Source organism: Ahaetulla prasina, chromosome 1, assembly GCF_028640845.1.
Source record: "Ahaetulla prasina isolate Xishuangbanna chromosome 1, ASM2864084v1, whole genome shotgun sequence".
Lineage (NCBI taxonomy): Eukaryota > Metazoa > Chordata > Lepidosauria > Squamata > Colubridae > Ahaetulla > Ahaetulla prasina.
In genome coordinates this window covers 201,155,271-201,179,503 of record NC_080539.1, presented here as the reverse complement: position 1 = coordinate 201,179,503, position 24,233 = coordinate 201,155,271, and the positions used below count along the sequence as shown (strand labels likewise).

The following is a 24,233-nucleotide window of genomic DNA, read 5'->3' as shown; positions in this document are numbered from 1 at the left end:
TGATACCTTTCCCAACTCTAACGTATATTTAACTCTAAATATGACCAAACTCTTCCTCCAGGGTATATAACTGTGGACTGCACAGCTTTTGTCATATTTTCTTCCCCAATCAAGAGATGTATTATATCCGTTCTTTTATAAAACACTGCTTTAAAAAAAATTAAGGACTAATTGAGGCATCTAATAGAGCAGTTTCCCGCAAAGGTTTGCTGACCATTGTTGCTTGCATTCAGAGACTTACATGATATATGTTAGAATCAAAGCCAGTTTTAGTGTTCTGTATTCTTCTCTACCATTATTAAGCATATATGCAATTGAAAAACATACAGCAGAAACACAGGATAAAATGAAAAATTACCCCTCGATGTAAAGCAGTACATCCCAGGATATCAGCTGCATCCACGGATGCCTCTTTTTCAAGTAACAAAGAAACAGCGTCTATGTGCCCATAAGCCACAGCTAGCATTAGTGGAGTTCTAAAAAACGAGAGGCCCATAACCGTCATCATATATTCCTGATTTGTGACTTTATTCAATGTATTATCCAAAAGTATTTGCCACTTCTCCAAACACTGTAACATTCATTAGTTACTATATATGTTGCCAGAGATAGCTAGGTTTGGTAATATTGGAGGTTCATGAAGCATTAATATTCAATCTTTGTCCATTATCTAAAAACAAGCAGCAAAATGTTTATTTCTAATTAGTTGGCTTTACCTAGTGCTGCGTTTCCTAACTTAATTGTTTCTGTTTGGGTATTCTTAACTCTAAAATGAACATAATTCCATACAATTATAGAAATAAAACAGTATGCTAAAGTTCTATTCCAAACATATCTCCCACTAGGATTAATTTTTTAAAAAAAATCAAAACATAGTAGTAACTATATACATAAATAAAATAAATCTATAGCTAATCATAGTAAACCATTGCTAAGATTTTTATTCGAAATGAGACTGCATTTAAAAAGCCTCCATATTATCATTGAATCATTTATTTGTAAAAGGTTATGCTTAATTCTTATTTTTGGAAAAAATAAATGTAAAGTTCAATCTATGGAACAGGCCAGAGTCTACATAAAAGGGTTTATGTGGAAACATTTTCCCATATCTATTTGGAGTTTGCCCATTTCGAATTTGTCCATTCTGGGAGGAAATGGATAGACAAAAAGTTGTGGTTGTTCCATTCTATCCTATTTCTGATAACACATGGCTATATTTATGAACCAATTTCTGGATTTTAATTCTTTGTCACACTGCACTATTATTAGAGTCAATTTATAAAATCTGGAGGAGAAAACATTTTCTGCCCTTCAGCAATTCACAGCTGTATGTTCTTAGGGGAAGAGGCATGGGGAAGCCAGAAAGAGATTCGTTGCATACAGAAATATGTGCTATTTTTCTACACACACAAATATTTTTATTTATTTTTATTATTTGCTAGAGTTTTATCCTACCTGTATTCCTTTTGAAACTGTATGTATGGTGCAGACATACCTAATCCTTCTCCCTCCTCCTATTTTTCCCACAACAACAATCCTGAGGCCTGGGCTAGTCTAAAAGAGTGGGTCTGGTACCCAAAGTCTCCCAGTTGGCTTTCCTGGCTTAAGCTATAGGATATAATCACATCTACAAGAACTGACCCCAAGAAGCGAGATTCACAGGGAGCTAGTGTAGGACCATCTTTCAAGATTCTGGTTCATATTAATAGGAGACATATTCAGTCTGCATTCCTAGAGTGTCCTTTACTTCAAACTTTTATTCTCACTACCATTTGTCTAAGATGTAAGGTAAAGAACACACTTCTGGCATCTGCCGTGGGGTGTAATGTTTTCTGTAGCAGAAATCCCAGAGGACATCTACTGGACATACACTGGCAGTGCAACACCAATTATAATCTCATTTCATTAGGGTTGCTGCAAATTTGCCTTTTCTATTTCTTGCCTCATAGAGGCTTAACCATGATTCTTGTCCTTGGTTACCAGTTTCTTACAGCTGTAACGGTTGTGTCCAACTGCTTTTCTCCTCTTTGACTCCAGTGTTATTAGCTGAAGAACAGATAGCAGCACCATTAATTGGTTAACCATGGCATGGGAAGGCGATCCTTATCTTAATTTTTAAGATATTAAATTAACTTCTGAACATCCTTGAATGAGGACATAGCCCACGATTGAAGTGCTACTGCTTAAAATGATCTCAAAGTCACTCAAATTATAAATTTCAAAATGAAATAAACTTACTGTCCTTTGGCATCCACTACGTCAGGATTATCTGTTACTTCTAATAAAAGTCGTAGACATGATGTATGCCCATTGATGACTATGAAGGGGAAAGACATACTTTAAATGCATTTAAAATAAAAGCCGTGAAAGAGTTAAACTTGTATCAAGTAATATTTAGGAGAAAATGTTTTTGAATAATTCATTAAGAAAGAAAAATATCCCTATATATTCATTCCTGAAGTTTATCTTCTAATATAAGAAGTAAATTTAGATATGAATTTTGATGACTTAATTCATATACATTAATAGTTTAATTATGTAATGCTTATTCTCCAAAAATATTGACTGCCATTAGGAAGAAGAGCCAATATATATATATTGTCTTTGATGGGATGAGAAAATAGAGAGTTGAGAAATGACGTTCATATTTTTGTACATGCATTACATTTTTCAAGATTGTTTTGACCACTGCAGTATTACCAAGGTTAAATGGAAAATAGCAGCAGCAACAATTTTGAGTTTCTACTATAAAGAAATCCTACCTAATTATAGTCAAATATGGCCTGCTTCAACTGTTATCGGTGAACAATGTAAACCTGTATTTAGCCAACAGAGGTCTCTATCAGGCCATGCTAAGATAATGCACCATTTCAATACAAAATAATATACAGCACTTGGTTTATTTGTTAACTACTCTAAAAATAAATGGCAATGTATAATCAGTTCTAAACTATGGCAGAAGGAAAATTAAGTAGGTATATCCAATTGCAGATATGCTGATCTAAATTCAAAATGCCTAATAGCAAGTACAACTCAAGAAGAGAAACAGATCTAATTCTCAGCATGCTGACATCACCAACTGGACTCTGGTTCATGAGGGGCAGAATTCTGAACCTAGAAATTTGTTCTAAGGACTAGAACTTGAATGGAACTTCACGGACCAATCCAATTTTGGTTATGCTAAGCCTTCTTCCTTTCAGTGATATAATTATGAAGTGTTGGGGTACCATTTGGTTATGCAAAATGATCATGTGCAACTAGGGGTCAGAAGATATGTAAACTTATTACTGCTCAATAAATCATGATAATTTGATGAATTTGATGAATCATGATAATTTGATGAACTGGCAATAAGATTCAAGGATCATGATTCGCTATAGCTGTCTGGTCACACGCCATCTCTCTTTTAGGAATACAGGTAGTCCTTGATTTAACAACCATTTATTTAGCTATCATTTGACGTTACAGTGACACGAAAAAAAGTAACTTACAACTGGTCCTCACACTTACAATTGTCGTGTCCCCATGCTCATGTAAGCACAATTCATGCTAGGCAACAGGCATGTATTTATGATGGTTGCAGGGTCCTGGGGGTGGGGTGTCACATGACCACCATTTATGACTTTCCCAGCTGGCTACCAATAAGTGAAATCAATAGGGGGGACTGGATTTGTTTAACGACTGTGTGATTCACTTCATAGCCAGAGTTATTTGCTTAATGACTGTTGTGTAAGATTGTAAAATTGGGCACGATCATGGGATTACTCACTTATGGACCGTATCGCTTAGCAAAGAAAATTGCTTGTTCCAATTGTGGTAATAAATCAAGGACCACCTGTAAGAAGTTATGCTTACTTTATTTCTTCATTTTTTGAGATTTAGTAAAAAAACATTTTTAGCATAGCTCATTAAGAAAGAAGGAGGATTTCCAGGGGGGAAAATCTTTAGAGATTCTCACTCTTATGTTTTCTTATTCATAAAGAACTCCCGTGAAATAGTAATTTTCTAAAATTGCTATAATTTGTTTATCTCTTCAGCCTGAATTATTATGTAGAACTCTGAGTTCATACAATACACAAAGTGACCTTAGCATAACAGCAGGAACAGAACAGATGTAAATTACAGTTTGCAATTTTTGCTGCAGTTATCTCACACTACACTACGGAGGTAAGATTTTTTTCTGTTAAAAAGGAACCAAACTTTGTCAAAGCTGATATCCCCATGAGCTTTTCTGCATACCTTTCTTTTTAACTGTAGTCAGTGTATCAAAATAATAGTATCTCACCTACCTGAGGCATGGAGTGGGGTTCGTTGTGTGATGTTATCTTTCACTGTGACAGAAGCACCCTGATTGATGAGTGCTTCTACACATTCCATGTGTCCTTTAAATGCAGCAAGGTCCAGGGCAGTACGTCCTTTTTCATCTCTAATATCCAGATCTACTAGTGACTGAAGCAGCACTTCTAATGCTTCATGGTGACCATTATAGGCCTAGGAAATAAAATGAGGTACTTAATACCAGTGATCTTCAAACACTAAGTATACACCAAGATTTCTCCTGATATGAAAACTGAACAGGGAAGAAATCTCATTAGTCTCATGAAACCTGTTTCACAATGTGGCATTTACCTCTTCAAAATAAACTATACTTTTCAGGGTTTTTCTCTGGAATTGCATTTTAAAAAGATGATTAAAGCTGGTATATAAACTAACCCTGTAGGGATTTTAACCTATTAAAATTAAATGAATTTAGAATAATTTTTGGAAATAAATAATACATACATCCCAATAGAAAAGAATCTGAATTGGGTGACAAACATTTTTAATTAATTTATTTTTAAAAAAAAATGTTTTTATAACCTACACCAATTCAAAAGAAACCTGGGAGGTATATAACATCAAACAACAAAGAAAACAGAGAAATGGAATTCTAATAAATACTTAAATCCAAGAACCATCAACAAGTACAATCTCCCCACCCACCCCACCCACCCCAAAAAAAAAGCTAAGATACAGTCTTAGACAAGATAGATGCCACAGTCAGTCAACTGGACCAGAAGCTGAAGGAAAAGTTTTAATCAGTTTACATAATCACAGCAAAATGGAAGCTGCACATACTTGGGTGGGGAGGATACTTCGTAAGCTGTTCTGTGTATGTATTTCTGTACATGTGGTAATGAATATTGGCTGACTATTTTGCAAAAAAATCCTTGGAACACTTTGAGGGGGCAGCTCAGCAATGGTTAAATTAACTGTAAATAACATATAAGCAATTCAATTTAAACCTTCAAATGTTTCTCAGATTCCATAGCGAGTATTTTACAGGTATTCCCTGAGTTACCATCTCATGGAGCCAGCCATAGACCTGCTTGCCAATTTTATGACTTTTTTGAGGCAATCATTAAATGGACGTGGCCGTAAGTGCGAACACCAAGGTAGTTAAGCAAAGGCTGCAGTCATTAAGTGAACCCATTGTTCACTATCGTATAGTTTTGCTTGCTTACCCACATTTGCTTCTCTAACTGTGATTGTATGCAGAGCTGCTGCTGGACAGATGTCCTGAAATTAATTCTGAAGTGCACAAAACTGCATTCAATACTAATTAGAGGACCTGTGACCCATTGGATCATCATTTCAGAGAACTAGAATGACCATGGGTGGCAAAAAAAATCAGCTGGAGCTGGAGTGAGTTATGACCTTCTATTGACTTCCCCATTGAATTTCCTTGTGGGAAACTGGTATTGAGCATTGGAAAACTTCCTTCCTCTCTCCCTCCCTCCCTCTTTCGCCTTTTCCTTGTAAAGGGACAGGTAGATGACTGCAGCAGTGTGGTAGCAGCAGAAGCTTGGCAATGCTGAAGCAGCCACATATTCCCCAGAGTCATTGACTGAAATAGAAATTGAACAAATAAATAAAAACTTCATTCTCTTTGTAGTAATAGGTCCCTGTAAGTTAACCCATTTGAGGTACTGTGGTTGAAAACATTTTGCCCTGAGATGCATAATTTCATTCAGTTGAAGATTATAGACTATAGATATTCCCTACATGAATAATTTGAACATAGTAAAGAAATAAACCATCACACAGTTCTTGAATTTGTTATTCTTACTAGTAGCATATTTATATCAGCCCAAAACTAGCTTAACTAAAACTGACTTCAACTCTTTCCCCATCTCTAAGAGGAGGCTTCTGCTTTAGAAAGTGTTAGCTTTCATGCAATTTATAGCAATGTTTTCACTTGAGGATCTTGGGCTTTGAATTTGGCTAGAGAGATTTGGATATGCCTCAAAGAAAATAAGTCTCATCATAAGTAATAACCAGTATATTTTAGATAAGAAACAGAAGGCTATTTGATCTTATTAGAACAGCATTTCGCCCAACCTATACTTACAGCTAAATGCAAAGGACTTCTTGCTGATGTTGAATCCGATTCCTCAAAAAAGTTATTTGTTTTCTCCAGAAGCTAGAAGAAACAAAAGGAGGAAATCTTTTATACCTATGGTGAAGGGGTAAAGTACATAACATGTATATTTAACATATGTTCCCTGAGTTAATAAGAGACACTAAACCTAGATGGAATGGAATTGATTTTTGTGAATTGCTCTTCCCTAAAACTTTTCCTATTTTCTAATTTGCTATGAAACACTGGGGAGTCTTCAGAACATCTGAGAATTTTATGCAGAGATTGCAAGAAAGATAGTAACAGCAACATTTATAATACATCTTTATTTAAACAACTCAAGGCTGGATACAGAATGCTCCCACCTATTTTTCCACAACAATAACCCTGGGAGGTAGGTTGGCTGAGAATATCTGGCCTAAAATCACCCAGATGGTTTTCTTGTCGAAAGAAGACGTCACTGTCTTCCAGTTTCTAGTTCAGTACCTTAGACCAAACTGGCTTTCAGTTATTCATTATCTTTTGTTCTTTAAATTTCTCACCTGTTTTTCCAAATCATATGAACAACAATTATGTCTTCCTCTCTCTTTTTCCTTTTTCTTCCCCCACTCAATTATATCCTTATTCAGTCCCTTTCTAACCAGAACCTTTCAAGGCATTTCTTCTGTAATGCTTACTCACTTTGGTATTTAATCTGCCTTCAGTCAGTCATATCTTCTGATTCAATGTTTTCTTGTTTTTTGTATTCAACTATTTTTAGGTTTCTCCTGACATACCAGGCCCAGTTGACTTACTTCCAGAAAACAAATCCAGAAACACTCTTTTATAAATAAAAAGTATTGTTTTTGACAAATATTCATTCCTTATAACAAATCATATATTACCCATTATTTTTATATTTCCTCTTTTTCCAACAATTGTCCCGTTTTAAGAAAACATTGACCAAGTAGACAAAGTCATCTACCTGCTCTCATGTTTAATTATGTAGGTAAAATTGATACATTAATTTTCAGATTCATACTCTTTTTACTGCATCACACAAATTAAATAACATTTACTACAAATCATGTATTTCTTATTAATTTACTGAAGAATAAATAATAAATCTTTAACTCCTTCCACCATTCTTTCACTTCAGTTTCATCCCAAATAATTTATTCACTAAATCACTTCTATTTTTAATGTCATGCATTCTGATGGAAGCTTTTTGTTTAGCCTCCTCATTGTACTTCCAAAACAAATTTTCATTTCTCTCAGAATTACCCTACATTTTGTCTGTCTTTTAACATTTAGCTGTAAATTGATTTTTTTTATTTCATTCTTTGTAATGATCTTTTTGTCTACATACACATTATAAAACTTTCATTGTTTTTTGCAGCAATTGCTCGTTTATGTGGTTAATAATACCATTGTTATTAATGCCTGAGCAAATTGCTTTCATTCAAAATGTAATTTGTTGTAATTTCCCCAAAATTATGGTTATTACATTACCGACATTCACTGGAACACATCATGCAACCATCATCAACCTATGGATTTCTACTTCATACATAACCAGAACAACTTAGATTGTACCAATTTATATTTTCAGACATGATTTTAGCTTTTTCATCACTCCACAAGGATGAATTCATCAAGTCTGCTCCACAAGATCAGATTACTTGCATTCAGATCTATGTATCCTTTTCCTTAACCTTAGTTTCATCAATAAAGTTTTTCTTTCATTTTACACATATTACCAATCTGGAGCAATAGCAACATTAGGTAGATGCAGTGGAACATATATATTTTTTGATTCCATCCCTTTAGATTTTTTTTAGTCTCCTGTTTTTTATATACATAACATATATGTATAGCATTTTTTTTCTTTGTAAATTAGAGTTCGATATATCTTCTATGCTTTTTAATCCTATGAATCCCCCTTAAACTGATTGTATCCTACCCACTTTATGCTGGATTACAATGTAATAAAGATTTGATTTGATCACCTTCTTAGTACTTTTTACTTGTAGATCAGTTTATCAGATTACCTAACACAATTGTATCTGTTCCATACAAATGGTAAGGATAATACCAACACATTTAGCAAATTTTATCTAGGATATCAGGAATTCAGTCAAAACCCTGTTCACCACAAGCACACTCACACTATTCTATTCAAGCTAAGAAAACTAATCTAGAGGTTACACACTGTTGCCTGTGTGACACCAACTAGAATGTGTGCAGCGTACTGACACATGGAATGATAATTGAACTGAACACTTTGGGTAGAATGCTGACTGTCACTACGGTATATTTCTTTTCAATCTGTGTGAGACAGACAAGCTGCCACCTTCATTGGAAGGCAGATGCCATTGTCTTTTAAACATTCTTTTAACGTGTTTCAGTTAAGATGTCAAGACAACCAGACCTCGGCAACAGCTGCAATAGATTTTATTAGATTTTGCCAGTGCATAGTATGAGTAAAGTACTTCAACCATTTGTTTTCAGTTTCATGAGCTATGACTGTATTAATCTCAGGGACATAAATTCTAAAAATGAAATGCCTATTAACTCTATTCTTGGTCTTTGCTGCTCATTCTCCAAAAGACCTTCCAAATAAAAAGCTAATTTTATTATTTCAGATTATTTTTATCTCAGTCCATGATTATGACCAGGTTACCCAAGGATCAACATGAAAACACTAGAAATCTTTTTTATACAAAGTGACAAGTCAATTTCAGAGTGAAAACAAAGGATGGAGATAGTCATTTTTCATGGGGGGAAAAATCAAGATATGGAAGTATTTTTAAAAATACAGTCAAGCTATTAATCACAAAGCAGATGAGATACAGGTATAGAAAGGTTAATTGGCTTGCTGCTGAAAATACTGAAATCTATTGTAATCATAAACACAAACTTAAAACTGGGAGCTCTTTAGGTATTCAGCTGCACACCGCAAGAAAATAGGCAACAACAAATTTACTGGAAAAAAATGAAACTTTAAAAAAACTGCTAATGATTTTCTAGCTCTTAACAAACTTAGTTCTTCATGCTAATTGAAGATAAATTATCATGGGAATTTTCTATAATTTTATATGATACTATTAAAATTGATGTCCTGGAAAAAATGCTTTTGCCAAGTTTCTATATAAATACCTCCAGGCAATAGGATTTGTCAGCCTAAACTGGCTCAACATTAGTTCATAATAAGTATTTATTGACACATTTGAAAAAGGAGTAACATGCCTTTGGGGAGTACAGTTATGACTCTGACTCTTCCGTGTTTGATCTGCAACTATAATCACACAAATTAGGTATCTGAGATTATGCATATTAAAGCACTAATAAATTTCCAGTTTCACTGGTGATGGGCCTCAGGGCTTGATGTTCTCACCATTCTGTTTAACTTCTATACGAAACAGTTGGGAGAGGTCATCTATCATTTTAGGGCAGGATTCCACAAAGTAATCAATGTCAACCCCGAAGCTTGAGGGACTATCCACTATTGCTATTGTTGTTGATATATTGTATCAATAAAACTATGAATATTGTTATTCACAGTACTATTAACTGAAGTAGCATTAATTATTTTCAAGTCATAAATAGGAGTAGTTGTACAATCTGAAACCTCATGAAGGGGTTGATGTGTTGAAGGTTTTGGAGCTCTTTGGTTAGGGTCTGGTACCATCAATATATTGTTGATACCTAATTGTAAGTTTTGCCCTATGACCTCCAAGAAGTGCTGATGATGTTCTCTCTGATGTTTGAAGATGTGCAAGCCCGGTGGGGAGAAACAGACTCAGGCTCTATCTTGACAATGTATTTGGATACCCCAATTCTGGGAATTCTCTGTCTTCTGCTTGGATGGGAATATACTTCCCCATTTGAAACTATTGCACAACCTGGGGAGTTTCTTGGATTCACATTTCCTGCTTAAAAAACAGGTGGCAACTATGGCCAAGAAGGTCTTTTCCCAGGGGTGAAATCCAATTTTTTTTACTACTGGTTCTGTGGGCATGGCTTGGTGGGCGTGGTGTGAGTGGCAGGGGAAGGATACTGCAAAATCTCCATTCCCACCCCACTCCAGGGGAAGGATATTGCAAAATCCCCATTCCCAGCTCACTCTGGGGAAAAGCCAGAGGTGGTATTTGCCGTTTCTCTGAACTGCTCAAAATTTCCGCTACCGGTTCTCCAGAACCTGCTGGATTTCACCCCTGCCTTTGCCTTCATCTAAACCCAAGGCATTGTCTTTGCACTTGTGCCTAGTTCAGGAGATCCTCCAGATAATCAAGCGTCCCTTTGTGATCTCACAATTGGACAATGCATTTCTAAATAGGGGTTACTCTTAAAGACCACTCAGAAACTACAGCTAGACCAGAATGCAGGGATGCAAAGGGTAATGGGAACACCTCAGAATGCCTATGTGACACCATTGCTCTGTGAGCTACGTTGGCTGATATGGTTTCTGGGTGCAATTCAAGATGCTGGTTATCTTTAAAGAAAACCCACCATCTTATGACTGTGAAATACCATTGAACGATCACACTTACTATTGCTGGTCACTAAGGGCTAAATGAATTAGGAAATCAAGAATGAATTTCTTGTAAAATGAAACTGATTTTAACATAGTAAAAGCAGACTACTGTAATGCTCACTTATCCATTAGTACTTAGCTCTGTCATTCAACATATTTTATGAATTGTTGACCTCTCAAGAAACTTGTCATTCCTTTTCAATCTGAGATACCATTATGACAGCACAACTACTTTTTTTTTATTTCTGGGCTGTGACATTTGATAGATAGTCAGGTCAGCATGCTAATTTAAAAGTAAAGACATTGAACTATGATAATAAAAAGGAACTCCAACTTGTAAAATTACCAAAAGCTATAAATTTAATAGCTTTAAATATTTCTGCTTTCCTATGGATCAGCTTCTGCAAAATAGTGACACAACAGTTTATTATCTATCTAATTTCACAAACAGCCTTATATTCACCAAGTACTGCATATTGCTATGGGGAACTTAAATAAATACAGATATGAAACTTTTTGGCCACAGTGACAGTAACCAATTTAATTAAGTAATTGCACAGCATATGCATATGGAGCTGATACTTGCTTGGATGGGTTACAATGCATAAACTCAGATACATGCAATCTATGGCAAGGGTTTCTGGAAAAACTATCCCTTTAAGACAACAACTCATAATGATTGGACTTTTCTTGAAAAATTAGGAGTTGAATGTTACCAAGAACTTTCTTGAGAAAATATTAGTTTACTTTGATAGCTGGCCTAACAAGGGTGCTCTCAAACAAGGTATAGCAAATATTGAGTAGGCCATCAAAAAAGTTAGTTCCAAACATTTTCACCCATCACATCCTCAGTGCATATCCCAGAGGATATTGTCATGTTTTGATCATGGCAAGTGCGTGCCCTTTTCATCTCCTCATCACTACATATTCCATAGGCTTCTGAACTTGCAATCCAGAAGAATTTCAAACCTTGATTCTGATTACGCTTGGCTTCTCTATCAACTTTATGTTGAAGTAGTAAAGTAATGAAAATGCTTGTACCTCTCCTGCGTAGCCATATTCCTGGGCAAATTTACAAAAGTAACATTGTTCAGTGTCAAAGAATCATGGTAATAGCTCTTCAGAATTAAGGATATCTTTTATTTGGAAGTCACTTTCGCAATGCAGCATTTCAGCACTGTTTCAGGCCTACTCACCAGTTCTAGACACTGCCTGTGTCCATAAGCAGCAGCGTAATGCACTGTATTATAGCCATCTCTATCTTGGATTGAAGGGTTCGCTTCATTTTGGAGAAGAAATTCTAGACACCTGTGGATTGTTTAGAAATATAAATCAAAATGTTACCATTTAACTATATGTATTGACTGATACCGAGATAAACATTCACTGTGATATTAAAACTGTGTAATACCAACTTTTTATTTCTACTTAACAGAATCCTGTACCTGTTGAATCTTCAGTTCTACCATATTCACTGGGATTTTGTACAATGGTAATGGCCTGGAAATTACATAATAGCTATAAGATCGAATTAAAAGGATTAATGTGCGGCAATATGAGTTGCTATCTATACAGCCAGAGACAGCTTTTGCGTTTCAAATAACCACACAGTGATAATGAGAAATGCTTTTTGTCATTTTAGCTCTTCAATGACTATCTGCTGAAATGTTATTGGTTATACAGCTATTCAAACTGAAGAAACTATTCTGGATATTGGAGTCTAACAGAGTTCCCACTAAATTTTAATGTGAACTGTTTTTATTATGTTTCCTTTTTTTAAAGGAAACTCTTTATGATAGAGATTACTATGCATATTCAAGATATTGGTTATTGATATAACAAAAGCTACAACAATAATCAGAAAGATATATCAACTCTAAGTATCAAGTTTATGAAGGAAAGATTTTCCTTACAGTATTTATTACAATCTTCTTGACATAAAGACAACAGAACCAATCTTCAAGCCTTATTAAAAGGCTATAACAACAACTACTAACACACACACACAAATCTTTAAAAACATAAACATACATAGACATAACTAGGTCAACACATGTAGACAATCTTCTATGGACTTCTGGGGTGGGGGCTTGCCAGGAAGGAGATAGCACTTTGAAATTAGGGGATGTTAAATCTATTCCTTTACAAAAGTCAGATCTGCTGAGGTTTTTAGACGTCTATCAGTTATTGCTGTAGGGATGGGGAATCTGTTAGAATTAAGATTATGATTCTGAAAATTAATGGATTCTAGTTAATTCCAGATAACATAAAGTGAAATTTTCTGGCATAGACAGCAAACGTTTATTTGTGAACAACTTCTTCTAAATCCTTGGTAGCATATATACCAAGCTGAAATAAGTAGAGAGACACCTGCAGTAAAACTCATTTCAAAGGTTTTGGACTGTTAAGATCTCATTACATTTTTCCGCCACCACTGTATTCTCTTAGTAATATCCAGTGGAACTTCTCCAAGTGACTTGGAACCTTCTGAGTTCTCATTAAACAGAAGAATGTAGAACTTAAGGTAGTTTCATGTGACATGCCACCAAGATCCTTTGAAGGCAAAATTTATTGTAATTGTCTTAACCTGGATTTTGCAGTTTTGGCAATTATATAGTAGATGAGTTCAGGAGAGGTTTAAGGCATAACAATGTGTTCAAGGAACTGCACAGAGTTCAAACAGGCATTTATTTGCTCAAACTTTGCTTCTCATGGCTTATTCAGGTAATAGAAAGGGAGTGTTTAGCTAGATCCAGGTGTTTATACATTTCTTCTTAAAAGCAGAAATGGTACAATTTTAATTAAAGAAAGCAAGCAAACATCTTTCTGGGAAGGATGCTTGAGCTGTTGGTAGATAATCAGATCCAGACAATTTTGATTAAAATTGATTTTTAACAGAAGTAAACCATGGTCTTGGTCTTAGTGGTCTTGACACTAAATGTGCCTTGATTAGGTGGTGGGATAATCCCCTCTCTTTACAAGCAGAGAAATGTGGAATTCTACAGGACCTTTCAAGTGTTTCTAATGCAATCAATTATTTTGGAGCGACTGAGTTAGGTTATCTCTAGACAATGCTACTGGGGAATTTCTGTTCAAGGCTATATCATTTAAATGGTTTTGGTACCATACTGTTCAACATTTACATTAAACTGCTGGGGGAGATCATATGAAGTTTTTAATGAAGTCCCATCAGTGTATTGATAACCTGCAGTTCTGTAGCACCCTATCAGTTTCAGGTAGACTAGTCAGTGTAACACTTCAGTAAGGGGGTTTATTGGATAAAAGCCAGTAAATCTAGCCTCAACCCAAACAAGATGGATTTTTGTTAGTGGATGGTAAACAACTTAGGTGAATAAGTGACTCATGTTCTGTCAAAATGATTAAAGCAATATTATTCCCCCAAACTGTAAACATTGCTCTTTTTAGCTCTCCATGCAATACCATGATGCATGTATGAAAGGAGCAGTGCTTGTGTCCTGATGTTGCTTTTGTCATTTTGTAGATGCTACATAACTTTTTAAAATAATTAAATATGAACTATGCCAGTACACATAAACATATATCTACATCAATAAACAAGAACCCTACGGTTAGCATTTTATGGTTTTAGATGTCAAATCCAGCAGTAAACAGAGACACAGAACAAAACTAAGGAATGGACATAACTGCAATCCACAGAAGCAGAAGCATAATGCAGAGATGTGGTCAAAGCGCTGTACTGATACCAAACTTACAATGCAGCTTCTTTTTCTTTCTTTTCATTGGATCTTTCAATTTCTTCAGAGTTTTCATGGGAGTTACCCAAAATATTCTTTCTGAATGAAAAAGGCAACTCATTTTGAGATTCTTTGGTATAAACTACTCTTTATCGTTTCACTTCAAGCAGTAAATACATTTATGAGTGCTACCAGGAAACTTTTTAATATAAATGTTTCACAGATTGGCACATGGCAGGAGTCATAAAAAGCACTCAGAAATGGGAAGTATTTCTAGGGTCCTCATTCTACACCACAGCATCACATTCAGCTACAATATTGTTGGAACTGCTTTCTGATATTTATCATTTCTGCTCATCTTTGCTAGATACAGTTTCCTTCACTAATTCCAACCTTGTCCTAAATATCGGTTCAGCTATATAATTTCGCCGATAAAATTCTCCATGAAGCTCTATATTTCCGTGGAGAAAATAGTGTATCCCATCTAGAAGGAACGTTTTATTGGATACTCTACACAAATACTACTTATGTGTTCAACTCCTCCACAATTTTCTCCATTCGAGACTCTTCCTAAAAGGCTTCTGCAATTGCAGAAATTGCAAACATGTCTAATTCAATGTAGGTACAATGAATTGGTATTAGCTGTGACACCAATATCATAAAGACAGTGGAGTAATTAAAAAAATAGTTGGGAATTCTAGGGTATAAAAGTATTATTCAATTTTAAAGACATTATTTTCCCATTGGCAAAAGTACAGGTAGTTCTCGACTTACAACAGTTTATTTAGTGACCATTCAAAGTTATAATGGCACTGAAAAAAAGTGACTTATGACCATTTTTCACACTTATGACTGTTGTAGCATCCCCATGATCATGTGATTTACATTTGGATAGTTAGTAACTGGTTCATATTTATGACGGTTGCAGTGTCCTGGGGTCACGTGATCATGTTTTGCGACCTTCTGGTAAGCAAAGTCAATGGGGGAACCAGATTCACTTAACAACCGTGTTACTAATTTAAGAACTGCAGTGATTCACTTAACAAATGTGGCAAGAAAAGTTGTAAAATGGAGCAAAACTCACTTAACACATTTAGCAACAGAAATTTTAGGCTCAATTGTGGTTGTAAGTCAAGGACTACCTGTATAGATGAAACACATAGAATAACTAATCAGAACAAGTAACAATGACAGCAATAGTTTCCTCTTCTCTAAATCCACACACCATTTCTTATGTAAGCACAAACTAAGATCTATGAAATACCTGTTTGCAACAGCCTGCTGATTCACTGAAGGAATTCAGTGAATCTTCATAATTGCTATCTTAGCAATGCATTAAATTATTAATTCATCTTGATGATGATCTTAGTTTGCCCATTATTATAGTCATATTTTTCTTCAATACAGAAACCTTTTATGTATCCATTTAACTTGCAACCAACAAATGAGCTAACAGCAGTAAGAAAACATTGCCATAGTTTCTCTCAAATGTTTAACAAAAACATTGTGGTTCATTTAAATTCTTCTGAAATTGATTTGATAATTTTTAATTTTAACTTAAACAAAAACATTACTGAAAATGGCAAAAAAAATAATAATCTAAATGACCAAACACCACATGGGTGTATTCACAGTGATGGAGAATAAATACAAGCAATTGTAGAAATACATGTGGTATTTTAATTTATGTGTACAACTGTACATGCAAGTAGAAAATTTGCAATATATGGAACTGGGCTTTATTTGATTGATGGCTTAAAGCGTTATAATTTCACACAAAATATTACCTTCAAAAGACAATATAAATAAATACCATGGATACGTGAGACATTATTTCATTAGATTTCAGAGTCTACTTGGAAAATGATGTAACATGGTCTTTTTAATTGTTGACTGGTTGTATCTCTGGTTAATATACAGTATTAATCTCATTGCTAAACCAGTTCTCCCATCCACCCTAAAGGTTTAATTAATACCGTATATGTCCCTTCAAGGTCACTGTTTGCAGAACTGCGTAGCTCTTAGAATTACAAAAGCTATTTTTTTCTAAATCAATCTTTTTATCAAGACAGCTCCAAGTAATATTATGCTAAACTAGGTATTTTTTTCTATGCATGACTTTATTTTTCAATAATGAAAACTAAGGGGGAGGGAGATTGACTCAGTCGTTCATCATAATTCTCTGTCTTTAGGCACACACATTTCAAATAAATCTTTTTCTCAAAATTTAAACATTTTTCCAATAACCTACTGGAGAAAAGGTCATGAATTTGATGGCACACAGTAGTATGATCCATCAGGGAATTTTTATGATCTTAATGTTTAAATTATATTGAACTCAACTACCAATGGGAAAGATGATCCTAGGATTTTTTTGTTACTTCAACTGTATGGAAATTCATAGCTCCAAAGAAACCAGCTATTCAATTATAGCCTTTCCCCAGAGTTCAAGATATTCTTACTTGCTCTTAGAATAGAGGCAAAAGTGCATGGAGTTTATCATTTTTAAAATATGATTAAATTGTGAGTCTATTCTGTTTCATAAGCACAAACCTTGGCTGAACCCCAGAAGTTTCTTTCCAATTTTAGTTTTCTAATTAACAATTTGTGTGTGCTCACACATGTGGTACAGATATGTCCATGTGTCTGTATACATGCCAGGATGTGTGTGTGTTTGTTCAGTGAAATTCTGCTGACACTGGGATAAAAAGAGATTTGTTAGGCTAATGGTCCTTTAGGAGGTTGGAGAACACTTCAGCATCAGCATAGGAGATAATATTGGGGTCTTGGCTAATGAAACTAGAGAAGAATAAAGAACACATGAACAATACTATTCACCCACTTACTATGGTAGAATTGCTCTTTTAACTGAAGCAAAAACTCCTTTTACAATATATTTAGGGTAAACTAGTATTTTTCCTAAGGCATACTTAATTAAGGAAAAGTTCCGTTCGTAAGGTCTATTTCCATGATGGTGAACCTATGGCATGCATGCCACACGTAGCACACGGAGCCATACCTGTCGGCACGTGAGCCATTGCCCTAGCTCGGCTCCAGCGCACATGTGCACATTTTCTACTGGCCCCTCCTATGCCCCCACTCCCAGGAGTCTCCACACAGCCCGTTTTGGATGCCAGGTAAGTACAGGGCTTGCGTGGAAGAGCATTTTTGGCCTCTGGAGGGCCTCCAGGAGGGCAGGGGAGACCGTTTTGGCCCCCCAAGCTCCAAGAAAGCCTCTGGAGCCTGGGAGGGCAAAAAACAGGCCTACTGGGCCCACCGGAAGTCTAGAAATGGGCTTTTTCTGGCCTCTGGAGGCTTCAGGGAGGCCTGCTAGGCCCAAAATGGGGCATGGGGGGGGTCGTGTGCACATGCATGGGAGAGCATGGGGGAACGCGGGGAGTTGCGCATGGGGGGGATTACACGCACATGCACAGGGGCATGTGGGGGCACTGAATTATGGATGTGGCCATGTGCACACCCTTTCAGCACCCGAGTAAAAAAAGGTTTGTCATCACTGGTCTAGTTGATACATTAACATGGCAAGCCTTCTTCATGTAACTATAAATCAGATACAGATACCAAAAACAGTAAGTTTATAAGGATAGCAGAGATTGTCTGCAACTGTCCATTTTTGCAAATCGTGTCAAAATACATATTTACTCCTTCAATGCATGAAATTATAAATTTTCTCTATTCCCTAAATTTCATCATAACAAAAAACTATTTCTTCAGAATTTGATGGAATTGTTTCAGATATTATAGGTAGAATATTTATGTTTTGAGAACTAGTTTATAGAGAAATACTTCATTTAAAGTTATCATTTTAAAGAATATTTTTGCTAGAAATCTTATGCATCTGATATAAAGAACTACATTACAAAATGAGCATCAAGGCCAGAAATATTCCAGCATAGTGAAAGACAACATACTTATAATTTCAACATTCACTCAAACTGAAAGAAAATTTAGAGATTCAATCACGGGGATCAGGAGCATTAAGAATATAAAGACGATATTTTAATGCTATCATGTCATGTTCCTTACAAACTTTCATCCCATTGCTTGAAACTTAATACTATTTTTCATCTTTATATGATAAGAGTTTTCTGAATGTCTATTCGTAATTCAAGAAAATTCAATATTCAGGGGGGAAAAGCCTTAAGAATACCAATCAATAGGATTTTTGAGCAATTGGACCCCCCCAAAAAAGCAGCTGTCATTTTTTTTGTTCAGTAGTTTTGCTAACACTTTGGAAAGCGGATGAAACATTTATATACCATATCTAATCACATGAAAAGCAGTAGCAAGATAAAACACAAGGGAATAAAATATAAAGAAGTTAAAGGTGGTTTATGCAGAAATCAGCAACCTGGAAGAAACTGTGCAATTGCAAAAGTAACTCAATATGGAGGAGCAGGTAGTTACTGAAAGCAATTCTAAAGAGGTATTTGATTCAAATGAGAGTTTTTGCTTAAATGAGATTGCTGGATGAAGAGAACAGAAATGACACCGGCTTAACAATGAATTAGAAACAAGGAATACAAATAAGCTTGTTTACTTTCTGTCCATGTCTGAGGCTGCAGCATAATGTAAAGCTGTTCGTCCCCAGTCATCAGTTTCATTAATATTGGCCCCCGCGGTTACCAGCATCTCAATACATTGAAAATGACAATTTGCAGCTGCATAGTGCAAAGGTGTTCTGCAAAATAAATAGAAAGGTATTAGCCAAGGCACTACTTGAGTAACAGGATACGGTTATGTTAACTGTTTCTGACAGCAACGTTACTATAGGGAGAATCCATTTCGAGATACAACAGCAGTATTTAATTGAATGCAGAACATATTCTTTCTTTTTCAGTGAAGATTTGAAATAAGTACATAAGAAATGGCTAAGAAGTGAACAAACAAAAAGAGTAGGAAGTGCTATTCAGCTAACTATAAACAAAGAATAAACCATAATAAACCTTATTGTAAAAATAAGTAAGATTTGTTACAAAGGAAAACATTATATAGATAAGATATCTAAGCTGTAGTTTTTATTGTAGTTAGAAAACAAGATACTCATATGGCCTTTATTGTATGCCCAGTGAAAAATTAATGATTTAATTTTAGGGTAAAACACTTTCAGAAGGTAGGGTAAGTGCGATGTTTCCTCTTCCAAATGTCTAAAAGTTGCTTGGTTAAAGAGCAGAAATACAAGGGATAACTCACAGTGATTAGAAGAAAGGTACTTTTTAAAAAAACTCTGATTCAGCTGCTTAAATAATGATAGAAGCAGAGCAATGGTCTATTCTACACTTAATCTTTTTATACTGAATTATTATTTCTGCCATATAGTTGAATTCTGGTGCAAAATAATATAGAACTAAACTATTTAAATCTTATTAGGAAAGGGGAAAGAATATACCATTGATATAGCATGTATCTGTCTTTTTTAGGATTACACTTTGGACAGGAAAGGTTTATTTCCTATGAAGGAAGTTGTAACCTTATATAGTAATAAACATACCCATTGCTGTCATATGTCTGAGTCTTCATTCTATCTTGTTATGTTTGCACTTCACCTAGTTGGTATAGTATAAGTAAATTTATTATTGCTGTTGTTATTATACAATCTCAAACTTTTACTTTTACTTTGAAGAGAGGAGAGGAGGGGAGAGATTAGGTCTAGTTAACCTACATCCTTCAATGGATTCCCAGTCTGAAAACAACCTATTTCTCTGTGGCCAAACAGAGGTCTGCTTCATTCAGTCAAAAGATACAGTGCAAACATTAGATTTTTTTTCCTCCCTGACAGATTTCCTCAGAATAAAATATGACAGAAAAATGATGGGAAAAGACAAGAGGATTATAAACTAAGAATGTTCACATCTGCATTCAGTGCTAATCCCACAAACGAAGACGGATAAGCAGTTGAGCCATAGCAGCCTTGTCTGAAATCCTATATGATATTCTTGATCTTGCCAGAAAATTATTAGTATTAAGAATTGTATTACATGTTTTCCAAAGATGAAGTTTGGCAGCCAAGCATGAGCTCTCTTAATCTTGCTCAGTTAATTTCAGTATCATGAAACTAAGATCTAGACTTCCACATTGATTTTTAAAGTTTTTGTTAAGTTACAAACCTTCCATATTTGTCTTTTTTATTTACATCTGCTCCACTGCTCTGCAAGAGTTTCACACACTCAACATTGCTGAAAAGATACAGAAAGAAAAGGATGCATAAATAAAATAAAATAGTGCTGATGAGAAAAAAAGTCTAAAGTTTTAAAAAATCATGGTTAACCATTTAGGAACTGGGAAGAACAAACTACAAGTTAAAACACGAGTAAAACACTAACATTTAGCCGTTCATGACAAGGGTCCAGATTACTTCAGGAAATGTCTAATCTCAATGGGATTGACCCATCCCACCCATGCTGGCAGAGGAGGCATGCTGCAGGCCCTGTCAGCCAGGGAATTCTGGTTAGTGGGGTCCAGGAGAAGAGCCTGTCCTTTCGAACATCTGTCTCTTTGGAGTGAGGTCAGTTCCCACCCTCCTGACCTTCACGCAAGACTTTCAGGACTTGGCTCTGTCAGTTGGCCAATAGGACAACATCACACTGGAGGTGGTTGATAGATTAATAACAGATCTCACTTCTCCCCTACTGGTCCTACGCCCGCCCTCCCTCCCCATCTTTTAATTATAGCTAATTTGTATTTTTATAGTGTTTTATTCTTATTGGATACATGTTGTTGCATTGTTTTTCTTTTTCTTTTTAAGCCACCCAGAGTCACCTTATGGTAAGATGGGCATCAAACGAATAAATAAAAATGAAGTTAAGTGGAAAGCATGTCTTTCTCAAACTCTAAAATATCATTTGTACTGGTTAGCATGTATAGGTACTGTTCACAAAGCCTTTATCAGAATGTACCAGTGCTCATTTTAGGTGACAATGCAATCAGCCCTTGGAAAAGAAGGATTCAGAATTCACACCTGCATACGTGAGGCTCTGACTTGGGCATTACAAATCTAATCAAGTTTCCTAATCAAGGAAACAATCATGTGAAAATTTCCACACAGAGATCCCAATATGCCGTCTTAATTGCTGTCTGTACAAGGTTAAAAAGTATTTTGGCTCAAACTAAGAGCAGCTTCTAAATTTATGTACCAGCCCTGCACTATTAAAAACAGAAGTCTTGCTTCATTTATTAAGGTAGACCTGCTAATTTCTAATTAATTAATTTCTAATTAAGCTTTATCAACCATAAAACTATATGTTCTGAAAGTACTGAAGATGATATGATAGAAACATACCAAATACCAGTACATATTTCCTGTGACCTTTTTGAGAATCTTAAAATTGGCAAAAAACCTTCTCCAGTGGGATGAACATGCACATCATGGTAAAAAATTTGCATAGCATATTATTTTAATTCAACTCTCTTGAAAAAAAATACATTACTATATTTTATGACTGGCCAAATATTGATCCACTGCTGTACTCAAACATTCTAATTTTTCTCCTCTCTGTGATATAGTGGTATGAATGTTAGCAAGTACAAAGGTAAAAACATTCCAAAAATAATCTGAGTGTATTTAAACTACTGTAAAGGCTTAACTTCATAGTCACTATTCACTGCACATTCAGAACTGATTGAACATAATGGGCGCTGAGTTCTTTTGCTTGAAACAATGGAGTAGCTACTTAACAAAAAACAAAATAATAATTTGTGGACATACACCTGTCAAAATTGTCAAGATTGCTATGACAATAAAGCACTTTATTTTTAAGACAAGAACCCATCATGTGTTAGCTCAGCCTTTTCCAACCTGGCACTTTCCAATACATTCAGGTTTCTGAACCAGAATGGTCTTTTTATTTTAAAAAAATAGTATTTAAATCTCACTGATTGATGAAACATAAGCAAATCTGCCGATTTAGGGCTGTCAAACTCGCGTTGTCACGTCGTCACGTGACATATCGTGACTTTTTCCCCCTTCACTAAAATGGAGGTGGGGATGGCCAGCGCGTGACACATCTGGCTTGCAGGCCGCGAGTTTGACCCCCTGACTTAGAAGAATACCTCACCAATGTTCAGAGAAGCTTAGTTCCAGATAAATACATTTAGCAAGATAACCCTCGAAACAGCTGTTAGTAGTTCACAGCTGAATCTTAACATCTTAATGTTTCACATTTTTATTTATTATTTATGTATTATATTTTTATCTGGCCTTTAATAGTTTATAACTCAAGGCAGCAAAAATACATAATACTCTTTCCCCTCCTCATTTCTCCATAACAGCAACCTTGTGGGAGACAGTGCCTGGCTGTCATGCCTAAGGTGGGACTACAATCAGTTCCCTGATTTCTAGGCCAGTACCTCAACTGTTATAGCAAACTGGTCCTCTCATGTGGCCAGCATACAAGAGCTTCACTCTAGAGGAGTCCTAGTTATGCTTATTGCAATGAAAGCAAGGCAGGAATAGGAAGGCTTGCATCTGCAATACCTTGTTTCCTTCCCATGTGTGGAAGGACATGTCTTGCTGAATAGCTCAAGGAAGGAAGTCCCTTAGTTTCACTATTCTTTCTGTCCTGGCTAAAGAAGTAGACATTTCATTTTGATCCTTCCCAGATCTACAGAGATTGCTCTGTTCTCTATTGCCAATACCTACCAGCCACATTCAGAATTATGATGCATACTATTAAGAATCTTTTTCCCCCTTAACTTTTAGACAATTCTTAATTGTTAAAAACGTGAATAATAAGAGCATTCTTTTAAAATTAAATTAAATCTCATTAGTCAGAAAGAACCACTGCACTCTACTCATTTTAACACTGCTTAATTTGTTCAAGACCCCTTTGACATGACGTTATCCTGCACACAGCCTACTGTGATGAATAGGAACAGCATAAAAAGAAAAAAAGCACAGCTCTGGATCATTTCAATACGTTTATAAGGTGCAGGGGAACATTCTGCCGAGAAATGTCTTGAATGAGCTAAGAAACCTTGAAATAAATTTGATCCATCAGCTATTTCAAGTGTAACTAAAGGAATGAAGTTCATATTCTTCTTCAGTCAAGCTCTTGGCTGGAAGAACTGTGTTACTGTGCAGTCCATGTAGTCTGTGGCCTGCTTTTCCCTCTCTCATCTCTTAAAACAAGTCTTCAGATGCATAAATTTTAGAATGGTAGAGGTTCACCCTTCTTTTTTTATAGCTTGCCTTTGATACAAGGGAAAGAGCACTCTATTAAAAGGAGTGATTGGCTGAGGAACTATGGGTGTTTATTTTCTTTTCTGTCTGGCAACTCTGTTTTCCAGGACAGTAATTTACAATTTGGCCTATATTAAAGAACAAAGTCTGGTCTAGCCTGAATGTGCAAGGAAGAGAAATCCTACCCATTTAGGAGAGAAAATAAATAAACCTAGAATATAACTTTTGCCCTTGAATGCATGTCCATTTAGGGTGTTTGTGTGTATGTGTGTGTTTACTGCTATCTGGGCTAATTCAAATTTGCAAGTGTAGAAACCTGAAAGAATTCTGGCTCAGTAAGGGAATGGATATGAACATACTGTCTCTGTCCTGCTTTTCCTTTATGGCACAGCAGCCGATTCCTTG

The 24,233-nt window shown here is 35.6% G+C and overlaps 1 protein-coding gene across 12 annotated transcripts in view; it reads right to left on the bottom strand.

The window, feature by feature from the left end:
* The window catches only part of ANKRD44 (ankyrin repeat domain 44), a 145,585-nt gene that overhangs the window by 20,608 nt on the left and 100,744 nt on the right, over positions 1 to 24,233 (bottom strand). For 10 of the 12 annotated variants that reach the window (XM_058188118.1, XM_058188127.1, XM_058188100.1 and 7 more), the window contains 8 exons: positions 20,758 to 20,826; positions 19,191 to 19,331; positions 14,651 to 14,731; positions 12,113 to 12,224; positions 6,392 to 6,463; positions 4,290 to 4,491; positions 2,239 to 2,317; positions 359 to 476 (listed from right to left, as the gene is read on the bottom strand). In XM_058188118.1, coding sequence (XP_058044101.1) covers positions 359 to 476; positions 2,239 to 2,317; positions 4,290 to 4,491; positions 6,392 to 6,463; positions 12,113 to 12,224; positions 14,651 to 14,731; positions 19,191 to 19,331; positions 20,758 to 20,826 — 874 coding nt within the window. The remainder of the gene's footprint in view (positions 1 to 358; positions 477 to 2,238; positions 2,318 to 4,289; positions 4,492 to 6,391; positions 6,464 to 12,112; positions 12,225 to 14,650; positions 14,732 to 19,190; positions 19,332 to 20,757; positions 20,827 to 24,233) is intronic. The other 2 variants (XM_058188084.1, XM_058188090.1) reach the window with 1 other exon arrangement.